Source organism: Phragmites australis, chromosome 1 (assembly GCF_958298935.1).
Source record: "Phragmites australis chromosome 1, lpPhrAust1.1, whole genome shotgun sequence".
Classification (NCBI taxonomy): Eukaryota; Viridiplantae; Streptophyta; class Magnoliopsida; order Poales; family Poaceae; genus Phragmites; species Phragmites australis.
Genome location: NC_084921.1, coordinates 41,285,913 through 41,298,325, shown reverse-complemented (window position 1 = coordinate 41,298,325; position 12,413 = coordinate 41,285,913). Strand labels below are relative to the sequence as shown.

The 12,413-nt window shown below is 50.3% G+C and overlaps 2 protein-coding genes across 2 annotated transcripts; one reads left to right on the top strand and one right to left on the bottom strand.

Annotated features, from left to right (window-relative positions):
* Nucleotides 1-437: 437 nt before the first annotated feature.
* LOC133884919 (MDIS1-interacting receptor like kinase 1-like) lies at nt 438-3,048 on the top strand. Its single transcript, XM_062324523.1, has 5 exons — nt 438-562; nt 1,310-1,594; nt 1,654-2,035; nt 2,832-2,908; nt 3,000-3,048. Exons 1-5 carry the CDS (start codon nt 438-440, stop codon nt 3,046-3,048), a joined length of 918 nt encoding a protein of 305 aa, XP_062180507.1.
* LOC133919554 (disease resistance protein RGA2-like) lies at nt 2,894-4,830 on the bottom strand. Its single transcript, XM_062363980.1, has one exon. It carries the CDS (start codon nt 4,706-4,708, stop codon nt 3,191-3,193), a length of 1,518 nt encoding a protein of 505 aa, XP_062219964.1. The 5' UTR covers nt 4,709-4,830; the 3' UTR covers nt 2,894-3,190.
* Between the last annotated feature and the right edge of the window lie 7,583 nt (nt 4,831-12,413).

Genomic DNA, 12,413 nt, shown 5'->3' with positions numbered 1-12,413 from the left:
GACGGTGCAATGGGGCGAAATTTTGTGTGCAAACCACTCTCGGTGCAAACGTGCACACGAACGTTCTCAATCGGGCGATCCACATCCAACGGTACCCAGCGAGTCCACCATCCCACCGGCCACTTTTCGCACATACCCCCCTGCACCCATTCGCACCGTCGCATTTTCGTCCCCCTTCTCCGCTCGTAGTCGCAGCCAAAATCCCCAATCCCGAGCTCCAGCCTTTTCCTCTGCCGTCGCCTCCTCCCTGCGGCATGCCTCTGCTGGCTCCGCTGTCAGCCTCCTCTGCTAGCGTGGCCCCTTCACCGACGTTGGCCTCCTGGGCGAGCGCGACCTCTGCGTTCATGTCTTTGCCGGCGGCCACGAGGGGCTCAACTTCACGGAGGCCGTGGCCATGACCAAAGAGCGCAGCCGAGAAGCTCTTCAAGGTGCTCGACATGTACGAGGCTATCCGCTACGCGGCCCTTGTCGTCGACGTGTTCCTCGTCTCGGAAGACGAGGCCATTTTTCAAGACGGGGGCCGACCTCAAGTCCGAGTTCACCTCCGTGCGGTCCCGCTTGGGTGAGTCGGCTGTGGCCATCTTCTGCGACCTGGAGAGTTCCATCCTCGCGGACTCCGGCAAGCAGCCTGCTCCCAGCGGCGTAGCCAAGAAAGTAGAAACCCAGACCGCCTCGAATGGTGCTGTCGCATTGCCAATTTCTATGTCGCCGCCGCCTATGTTAGAATAAACCACGCCATGGGCATGTGTGTGCGCCGGCGCCATGGACGTGAGTGTGTGTGTGTCTGCGCCATGGACGTGAGTGTGTGTGTGTCTGCGTGTTCGACGGCGCGTGAGTTCGTGCTCGCGTTCGAGTCCGTCATCTAGGTAGTTGAGGTCGGTTCGGTTGATGGCCAAGTCTTCGGCGTGTGGCGACGGAGGCGGGATGCGGCACGCACAAGGGGCGCAGTCAAGCTGGAGACCGAGTCCTGTGGAGAGCAGCGGCTCGGCGAGGAGTTCGGGGGCGCCAAGAAAAGCGTTCGTGCGCATGGTCTTCGGCTTGGTAGTTGCGTGGGTGGTGCGTTGCCATGGCTATAAAGCCGGATGTAATCGTTGTGTTCTGTGTGAGAGTCCTTGAGTGAAATAACAGCCAAGATATAGGCCGTACGGCAGCCGCGGCGTTCGTCGCCAAAATCGCGTCTACTGTTCATCGTCTTCAACCTCCGTCCGGCGAGAGAGAGATAGCGATCCTCGGGCTTGGCTCCAACAGCCTACACTAGCGTAGCTCCTTCTGTTCTTGCCTCGCCAGTTTCTTGCAATGGATCTTGCAGTTGTGCCTATGTTGCACGTGTGTACCTGCAGGCCCAAATCCATGGAGAAATGCACGCTCTTGCTCCCCTTCTTCTTTTTCCTGGTGCTTTCCGCCCTGCTCCCGCCAGCGCGTGCCACGCCGTGCACCCGGACGACCTCCGCAAGCTGCGGCCCTTCGCTAGCAACCTCACCGGCGGCACCATCCCCGTCGCATGGGCTGACGGGGCGGTGCCGCGTGCTGATGCCGACGGGGGCGTCGTGGCGTTGCGGCTCCCCGGGCGCGGCCTCGTGGGTCCCTCCCCGTGGTCCTCGTCGACATCGAGCGTTTGGAGGAGCTCGACCTCAGGCGCAACACACTCCCTAGGGACCTCTCCCCGGTCGCCACCGTCGCCGGCCTCCGTGCTGCCAACCTCTCCTCCAACCTGCTCGATGGCGAGCTGCCCGACCTCGTCGCCCTCCCAGGCCTCGCGGCATTCGATGCCAGCAACAGCTCGCTCTCCAGCGCGCTCACCCCCAACCTCTGCGCTGGTGCGCCAGCCCTGCGGGTGCTAGACCTCTCCGCCAACCGCCTTGGCGGCGCACTCCCATCCTCCGTCAACTCCACGCCGCCGCTCTGTGCCGCCACGCTCCGGGTGCTCTTCTTGGGCTCTAACGCCTTCTCAGGCACCCTCCCCACCGCGCTCTTTGGCCTCACCGGGCTACAGAAGCTCTCCCTCGCGTCCAATGAGGACAGAGGAAGCTTGATGGTGAGTGGAGTGAGAGTGTGAAGCACGTGGCCTTCCGGTGGCTTCCGCATCGGTGGAGGGGACACGCCAGCGGAGGAGGCTGACGGCGGAGCCAGCAGAGGCATGCCGCGGGGGAGGAGGCTGACGGCAGAGGAAGAAGCTGTAGCTGGGGATTGGGGATTTTGGCTGTGGCTGCGGGCGGAGCAGAAGGGGGACGAAGATGCGACGATATGAATGGAGCAGGGGGTATGTGCGAAAAGTGACCGGTGGGATGGTGGACTCGCTGGCTACCGTTGGATGCGGATCGCACGGTTGAGAACGTTCGTTTGCACCGAGAGAGTGGTTTGCACAGAAAATTTCGCCGTGCAATGGAGATGAGAGCAGAACGGGGCAAGTAGTGGTCAACTTGATGTGCACAAGTCCTTGCTTCTGTGCATATTTGACTGCAACTTTGAAAATAAGGGCAGCGAAATGAAAATGTGACTGGCATAATAAGTCTTTGATTTATATTTCAAATGGAGCCTACTGAAATTTCAATCCAAATGAAACTTATCTAATAGTTTCGGTTATAAGCGTCAGATATAATGGTCCTGGTTTGAATATTTGACACGACTCTGTAGTACAACGTGGGTAGAAAAAAGGGCATGGATGACACAAGAGGTGGTTCATAAGTACAAATGTTTTTCTATGATTGTGAACTTAGTACAAGTGTCGCTAGAGCCTACAGCCATGCCTCAATAGTCAATAGTCAGTTCCTACTCTTGGAAGAACTTCCACACAAAAATCAGCCTATCTGTTTTTCTAAAAATTCTTTTAGGGCTATCAGCCTATTTGGTCACCTAAGTTGCAACTTGATGCAGACAACAGCATGCATGATCAGAATTCTGCATTATGGTATGCTACTGAACGGATAAAACATACAAAGCCTTAATATCAACACAAAATCAGATCAAATTGAATTCTGAATGCTAGATCGCCATGCCAGGGCTTCAAACTTGCACTTCCAGGGCTGCTGGGCAGATGAACATGCTTGACAACAACTGTAAGCAATGAACACAGCATGATCCAGTAAGCAAATACTGTACTCTGGTTGGAACCTTACAAGATTACAGCTAAACGCTACGAGTAGTGTTTTGCACACACTGATATATATGATATTACGAGAACAGACTCGTATCAAACCCTCGCCTGCCGAGGTCGTTTCTTGTTAGCCATCGAGCACCTGACCGTCTGGGACGAACAACTGGCCAAGTAGGTGTAGTAGGGAGGTATGCTAGATCTCCATGTTACTGCGCGGAACCTCCCCTGATGTGGAAGTGGAACACTTCCTATTACAATATCTTGTGCAGTTACCTTGGGGTCATCATGCCGGGGAGAACGCTTCTGATAAATTTTGCAGATTGTAACGACATGTTGAGTCCTGGTCATTCTCCATATGTGCACAGGTTTGCCTTTCTGTACAAGATGTAATGGATGCTCACCAAACATCAGCAGGTGCTTGCTGGTGAAATCTCTCAAGCACTCAAGCACCCTGCTCCAGAACTGGGCGTTAAGATTGGCTCTCATCAGGCTTGCCACTACGTTTGCTCCCAAGAAAGCACCGTTCAGCAGCACCGCGATCTCCATGCCTATGGATGCAAGCTTTGGATGATCGTTGGGGTTCGTGCTCCCGAAGGCCAGAACCTTGAAGAAGTACCAGTAAGCTTCTTGAGGCAGAAGCTTCAGTCTGAGAGCCTGAGCTGTTCCGAAAGCCGTTATCTTCGCTGACCGGCTTGTGACTATGATCTTGCTTCCATGCTCCATGTTGCTTGCCGCTGAGGTGTACAGCCTTCTCCATGTCTCCTCGTCCATGTCCCCAGCTAGCTCAATGACCACAAGTGACCTCCCATGCTTGCCTGCCGTAAGATCTTGATGCTTTATTACACCACTGCCTCTCAGAGTAGCCATGTCTTCGGCACCAAAATCGCCACCGGTGAAGAAGATGATGTGCGAGAAGTAGCCGCGCACCCTCTCATCAAGGCAGACATGCTCAACAAGCGTGCTCTTCCCAACTCTCGCTAGGCCAACGACCGGAAGCACGCCTGGATTTCCATTGCCGGCAGCTTCTGGCCGGAGCAGGAAGTTGATGATCGTCTCCTTCTCCATCTGCCGACCGAACATGACTTTGTCAAGAATCAAGTACGTGCTGTACGGCTGCCGGCAGATGCAAGGGTATCCCTCCAAGAACACAGTGAACTCCTCCATGTCGCCAATCATCGTCTCGAGGCTACCGAGAATCTTGTCCAGCTTCTTCACGCTCTCGGCGTCGAGGACGGTGTTCTGCACGTTCTCTGTGTTGCCGCTGACGGGGGAGAAGTGGAGGCGCTTGGCTGAACTGAATATAGGAAAGGCAACTGCACGGCCACAACTCACATGGTCGTCGCCTCCATGGCCTCTGTACCTGAAGGTGTCGAGCTCGTAGTGGCCGCCGTACATGCCTTGCCTGAGCATCTCAAGCTGCCATAGCATCGACTGGTTGGTGATATGCCGCCCCTCGGCCTCCTCGACCATGGCGTCGATCCGGAGCAGCACGCGCTGCAACCGCTGGAGCTTGTGCTCTGTCTCTTCGGCCTTGGACCGCCCGTATCTCTGGATCACCATGGACAGGGCTCTGCTCAGGAGATCGCTCGCGATTGCCGAAAGAAGCCGCTCCATTGCAATACTCCTGGAGAGGAGAAGGTTGGCGTTGCAGTGGATCGACCAGAGAAGAAAGGAGAACGGGGCAAGGAGTGGTTTGCTTATGTTCACGTCTTTTCTCTGCGCATGGTTGGACTTTGAAAAGGAGGTCACGGAATTAACGGACGTGACAGTATGATGCATAGACATATTATATAAATCTGGATTTATAGGTCAATCGAGTATGCTCAATTTTCCATCGAAGTGGAATGCTTCCGACAAGGTTTCAAGCGTCAGAGATGTGTGCTGATTCGCATGTTTGACTCGACTATTTAGAACCACGTGTGTTGAAGAAAAGGTAAGCATGTACTAGCTAGTAAAAGAGCAAAACGGGTCCAAAGACATTTTGATGCTTGAGAACTTGATAAGTCAGCAAGGAAGACAAGGATATGGCACAAGGGTCGTTGATTCGTTTACAAGTTCTGTGAATTTGTAGCTATCTAGGGACTCTCTATACTTCAGTCGTTTGAAAGCTCAATAAATTACAGTCGACACTTTGTGTCCGTTCGATGCCCATGTGTTGTCTGCTTCCTCCATCAGCGATCCACTGTTTTCCTTCCACCCAACAGTGCTGATCCACTGTTTTGTCCGTTCGATGCCCATGTGTTGTCTTCTTCCTCCATCAGTGATCCACTGTTTTCCTTCCACCCAACAGTGCCAATGCTTTGTCTCGCTCCCCCACCCGGTCCTACTCCTCTCACCTCTGATGACGCTCCCACCACTAGATCCATCGCCGCCGCACTAATGACTCAGTGCCTTGCCTCCCTTGTTACCAGTAGCACCCACTGTCGGTCCTGTGCCACCCCAGCCGATAGAACCTCCACCGCCACACCACCCTGCCTATTGACCGTTACCACACCTGGGCTTGCCTGCCTTGACGGGCACCCCTCTAAAGGCCAACACTGATGAATCCCCCTGCCCCCGCAGCAAGAAGGTAAACCCCCACCACGAAGTCCTCGCTGGCCCCATCGAGTGCAATTTTCGACATTTTCAGTCGCGTGCACTTTAGGAAATCTGTATGCTATAATAAAATACTCTAGTCGAAACTTTATAAGGTCACAACTAAATAGTAGCATTTGGTACACAATATGATGCTGCCAGAACAAACATAGTACATATCAAACCCTCGCTTGTCGAAGGTGTTTCTTGCTGACCATCGAGCATTCGGCTGTCTGCGACGCACAACTGGCAAAGTAGGTGTAGTAGGGAGGTATGCTAGATCTCCACATTACCATGCGGAACTTCCCATGATTTGTGACACATCCTGTTATAAATTCTTTTACTGTTAGCTTGAGGGCACCATGATGGGGAGAAGGCTTATGCTAAACGTTGCAGATCACAACGACATTCTGAGTCCTGGCCATCGTCCATGCGTACATAGGCTGGCTTTTGTACACAAGATCTGATGGATGCTCACCAAACATGAGCAAGTGCTTCCTTGTGTAATCTCTAAAGCACTGAAGCGCCCTGTGCCAGAACTAAGTGTTCTGGTTCGTTCTCAGTAAGCTTGCCACTATATGTTTGCTCTCATGAACATGCTGTTAAGAGGCATCGCGATCTCCATGCCTAGGGATGCAAACTTCGATTGATCGTCGGGGTTCGTGCTCCCGAACACAAGCACCTTGAAGAAGTACCAGTAAGCTTCTTGCGGCAGAACGTTGAGTTTGACAGCCTGCGTTGTTCTAAGAGCAACTATCTTCTCTGGTCTGCTTGTGATTATGATCTTGCTCCCATGCCCCATGCTTCTTGCTACCGAGGAATACAACCTCCTCCATCTCCCCATCTAGCTCAATTACCACAAGTGACCTCTCAATCCCATGCGAGGCGACAGTAAGATCTTGATGCTTGATCAAACCACTACCTCTAAGAGAAGACATGTTTCCGGCACCAAGATCATCACCAGTGAAGAAGACGATCAACGAGAAGTGACCACGCACCCTCTTATCAAGGCAGACATGCTCAACAAGCGTGCTCTTCCCAACCCTCACTCCACTGACGATGGGAAGCATGCTGGGATTTCCATCGCCAGTAGCTTCTGGTTGGAGCAGGAAGTTGATGACGGCCTCCTTCTCCATATGCCGGCCGAACATGACCTTGTCAAGAATCAAGTATGTGTTGTACGGCTATCGGTAGATCTTAGGGTATCCCCCTAAGAAGTGACCACGCACCCTATCGTCAAGGCAGACAAGCGTGCTCTTCCCAACCCTCACTCCGCCGATGATGGGAAGCACGCTGGGATTTCCATCGCCAATAGCTTTTGGTTGGAGCAAGAAGTTGATGACGGTCTCCTTCTCCATATGCCGGCCGAACATGACCTTGTCAAGAATCAAGTATGTGCCGTACGGTATACCCCCCCCCCCCCCAAACACGACGAATTCCTCTATGTCGCCCATCAGTGTCTCGAGACTGTTGAGCATCTTCTCCAGCTTCCTCACACTATCGTTGTCGAGCATGGTGTTCTGCAGGTTCTTCATGTCGTTGCTCACATGGGAGAAGAGGAGGCGTTTGGCTGAACTGAATCGAGGCAATGCACACGGCCACCGCTCACCTCGTCGTTGCCTCCATGGACTCTGTACGTAAAGGTGTCGAGCATGTAGTGGACCACCGTACATGCCTTGCCTGAGCATCTCAAGCTACCAGAGCATCGACTGGTTGGTGATATGCCGCCCTCGACCTCCTCGACCGTGGCGTCGATCCGAAGCAGCATGCGCTGCAACTGCTAGAGCTTGTGCTCCGTCTCTTCTACCTTGGACCACCTGTATCTCTAGATCACCATGGACAGGGCTCTGCTCAGGAGATCACTTGCGATTGCAGAAAGAAGCGGCTCAATTGCAATACTCCTTGAGAGGAGAAGGTTGAGGTGCAGTGGATCGACCGAAGAAGAAAGGAGAACGGGGCAAGGAATGGTTTGCTTCATGTGCACATGTCTTTGCTTCCGTGCATGGTTGGACTTTGAAAAGGAGGTCACAGAATTAGTGGACGTGACAGTATGAAGAATGGGTATATTATATGACTGTAGATTTATAGGTTAATCGAGTGTGCTAAATTTTTAATCAAAGTGGAATACTCCCAATAATTTCAGTTTCAAGAGTCAAAGATGGGTGCTGATTCACATATTTGAATCGACTACGGAGAACCACATGGGTAGAAAAAAAGGTAAACATGTACTGCTAGTAAAAGAGCAAAACAGGTACACTAACATTTTGCTGCTTGAACAAGTCAGCAAGGAAGACAAGGATATGGCACAAGGGTCGTTGATTTTGTTTGCGGGATGCTGTAGTCTACCAGTGGTGGCATAACAGAGAAGAGACAAAAATCCTAACACATGTATTCCTTGTGGTGACAACTAAAAGAATAAAAACTGTAAAAAAAAAAGGCTTGCACACATGAAGTTTCAAGTGTGCTTCTTCCCCCTTCTCCCCCTTACCCTGGCCTTACTTTCCTAGTTGTTCTAAGTAATGGCGAGCCTGATTATCCCTAAACCCAATGTGAGACCTATAACAAGTCATGAACTTCTTCAATGAAAGAAAGTCTCATGGAAATGTGCCACTCAAACCGCTCCCCAAAATGCATTGAGGCGCACCAGTTGATTGGTGAAGAGAGATTGTAAGATACTCTCAATAGGGCAAGCACCCAATACCTCGTAGAGTCCAAAGCTCCTTCTCAAAGAGTTCAGGAAGGCCAACCATCTACACTTGATTAGATGTAAAAAAAGACTTGTGGTAAACTTGTGCAAGCTACTGGACCTGATTTTGACATGCAAGTGTTTTGTGCCCTTCGTCCTTTCCATCCATATGAACTAATGGGGCTAAGGATACAACTCCTTTTAACTTGGTCTCTCTAAAATAGGGATGAGAATTCTACTCGTAGGTTCAGGTACCCGCAGGTTCTATGCCCGACAGATGTGGATTCGGGTGCAAAATCGCGCCCATGGGTCTGGCAGGTCGGGTGCTCGAAAAGGGTGCGGGTCGACGGCGGGTTGCTGATTTCACTCGTTGGTGCGTATGGGGTAGTCTGAGGAGATGTCATTCCACTCTCAGATCTACTCACAATCATCTACTTGGTCGTCTTCCCCAACAACTTCAAGCTCCAGGAGACGTTTGGGTCATCATGCAATGAAGGCATGAAGGCACCGTCGGCGTTGGCCCAGCTCACTAAAATGTACACCACAAAGCCGCCCCCCGTTGACTTATGCGTGTTCCTCAGCATTCTCACTTGCCTGGACACGTATGAGCAACACACGCTCCTATGGCTCACCTACTCCCTCCAGTCGTCACCCGTTCGTGCAGTCATCAACATGTGCTTCGTCTTGTGCAACCTTGACAAGGAGGAGGACTGTGTACTAGTGGCACTAGAGATCATCACGCATGGCCAGGAGCCAATGGCAAAGAGTAAGGCCACATCCAGAGGTCAAGGAGGCGACCGCGGCCAGGAGCTGCTGGGATCGAAGAAGCATGGTCGGGGGTAGAGACGGATGGCTGCTTGGGATGGAGGAACCAACTTCTCACCATCTTCATTCGGATCAAGCACCGTTGATGTAGCCATAGGGATCGCTAATGGCTTGGTGTCGCTCATGTCGAACTTCTTCAACATCTCTTTGGTGTACTTCGTCTGGTGGACAAATTTACCGTGCTTGCATTGCTTGATTCAAAGTCCAAGGAAGAAGTTGAGCTCGCCCATCATTGACATCTCGAACTCTCTGCTCACACTTTCTGCAAACTTGGCCACAAGTGCACGAGAAGAGCCACCAAAGATGATATCATCCATATAAATCTGAATAATTAAGAAATCTTTGCCATGCCTGAGAGTGAACAAAGTTTTATCAACCGACCCCATCACGTACCCATGCTCTAGCAAGAAGGACCTAAGCCTATCATATCAAACCCTAGGTGCCTGTTTGAGCCCATACAAAGCTTTCTGAAGCTTGTATACTCTATGTGGCTATTTGGGATGCTCAAAGCCCGAGGGTTGCTTGACATAGACTTCTTCCTGAATAGAACCATTTAGGAAAATACTTTTAACATACATTTGATACAACTTGAAACTCTTGGATGCTGCAAATGCAAGAAGAATCCTAATGGCTTCTAGCCTAGCTACGAGTGCAAAGGTTTCTCCAAAGTCTATCCCTTCAATCTAAGTGAAACCCCGAGCTAGTAGTCTAGCCTTGTTTCTCACTACAGACCCATTCCCCCTCTGTTTGTTTTTGAAAACCCATTTAGTGCCTATGGTGTGAACATTGGGAGGTGGCTCTACAAGGACCCAAACTTGGTTTCTCTTAAAGTTTTCTAACTCTTCATGCATAGTATTGAACCAATTTGAATCAGATAAAGCATGTCCAATATCATAGAACTCAAAAGAAGCAACAAATACAGAATCAGTAAAATGAGCATGAGAAGTAGACTTGGACCTAGTTACCCTCTCATCAAGATCTCCGATTATCATGTGTGGAGGGTGTTGCCGCTGAATGTGTTGAGGGACCTCACGCCGTGAGAGAATCTCCCCCTCAAACACAGATGGTGCAGGCTCAAGAGCAGCTGAAGTGGATGTAGCGGCTGCAGCACCCTCTGCTGGAGTAGTTGCAGGAGCCAACTCTGGAGCAGGTGTGATCGAGGGAAGTAGTGGAACATCCTCGTGATCACTGAGAGCTAGAAGGTCGCCATCTACAAAGATGCTCTCGCTCATCTCCTGATCTCCTGCACACTCAAAAAAAGAACTAACACAGGGGGTTGTTTCATCAAAAGTCACATTACATGATTCCATAATGGTGTTAGTGTCAAGATTATAAACCCTGTAAGTATGACCATGATGAGAATACCCTAAGAAAATACCATCAGAAGAACGCGACTCGAACTTGTCAAGATTGACATACTTTAGGATGAAGCACCGACAACCAAAGACTCTCAAATGTGAAACTTTTGGCTTCCTCCTAAAGCGCAAATCATAAGAAGTCAAATTCAAGATCGAGCGTAAGAAAATCCAATTTGAGATGTAGAAAGCTGTGCTAATAGCCTCTGTCCACAACCTCCTATGAGTCTTATGCTCATCAAGCATCGTCCTAGCCATCTCAACCAAGATTATGTTCTTCCTCTCAACCACGCCATTCTGCTGAGGAACGTGTGCGGCAAAAAATTGATGCTCAATGCCATGTTCAAGGTAGAAAGCATCAAAGAGACAGTTCTTGAACTCGGTATCATTATAACTGTGAATTGTTTTCAATACATCGGGAAGTTCTTTGAACAATCTCAAAACTAAACTCCGAAAATGTGAGAACTCTTCATCCTTGCTCACAAGAAAGAAAACCCAAGAGTAGCGAGAGTAATCATCAACAATGGCAGGAATATAACACTTCCCACCGGCCGAACGAACCCGGGAAGGACCAAAATATCCATATGGAGAAGTTCTCTTGGTCGTTCAGTCATCACCAGATTGACTGGTGGGTAAGGACCGATAACCATCTTGTCATGCCGACAAGAAGCACAAACAAGGTTCTTCTCAAACATGAGCTTGGGCAATCCTCGGATCAAGCCTAAGGCACTCAAACGAGTAAGCAAATCAAAGCTCATGTGGACTAGTCTTCTATGACACATCCAAAGCTCAGAAGAAGGTTGAGCAAGTAAACACCGAGAAGAACCAGAAGACTCAGACAAATCAGCTCCAAAAACTCTCCCAACTCTAGAAATCTTGCAAATCAAAGCACCAGAAAAATCAAGAAGTTGAGAAGTATCGCGTTTAAAGCACACTACCAAGTCCTCATCTAGCAACTAAAATACAGATAGCAAGTTGTATCCCATATGCTCAACCAAAGCCACATCTTTGAGAGTGAAACTCTCATTTACCTTTACCATTCATTTGGCCTTCACTCTACCTTTCCGATCATCCCTGAAAGTGATGTACTCGTGATGCTTCGTCGGGGTGAGGCTGGAGAACTATGATGATCTCCGGTCATGTGGTGTGAACAACCAAAGTCGATAAGTCACTTGTTCTCCAGGCTTCCGCTTGCCACGTACATACAAGAAGAATAGAAGGTGGATGGCTTAGGACTGGGGTTAATCAGAAACTTCTTGGGAATCCAGTTCTGGGTCATCCGACTTGAAGTAGAAACAGTAGGTGCATGCAACTCAACACCAATACGCTGGGGATGAGTACCACAATGGGGAACACGTGGTCCGCCGAAGCGCTAGGACTCAAAGCCTCCGGCACGTGGATCAAAACCGTGTGAGCCAAGGTATGATCCACGCCAGGCAACATCTCTAGGAAGAGACTGAAAAGCGCTAGAGACTCATGGGTAGGAGCGAGAAAAAGGCTCATGTACACTAATAGAGGGACGATACATGTCCCAAGAACTCCACTCCCACTCACGTCGCTCATATCTCCTACGACGAAAGCAAAAACCAAGCAAGTGACCCTCCTTCTGATAGTAGGTGCAATGATAAAGTCTCTCAAGAGCTCAACTATTGGTCACTCTGGTCTCTCTCACAAGAGCTCTCACCTTAGGTTGTGGAGCTTTCTTGGGCTATGGTGCAGGTTTCTTCTTGATGGGTTGTGGTATGGGTTTCTTCTTGATGGGTGGTGGTGTGGCATTGATTTTGGACTTCTCAACATCTAGGGTGGTAGGTGTGGTGAACACAGTCTTACTCTCCCCATTGTACGTCACCCTCTCAAAACCCAACACAAAAGCCAAACC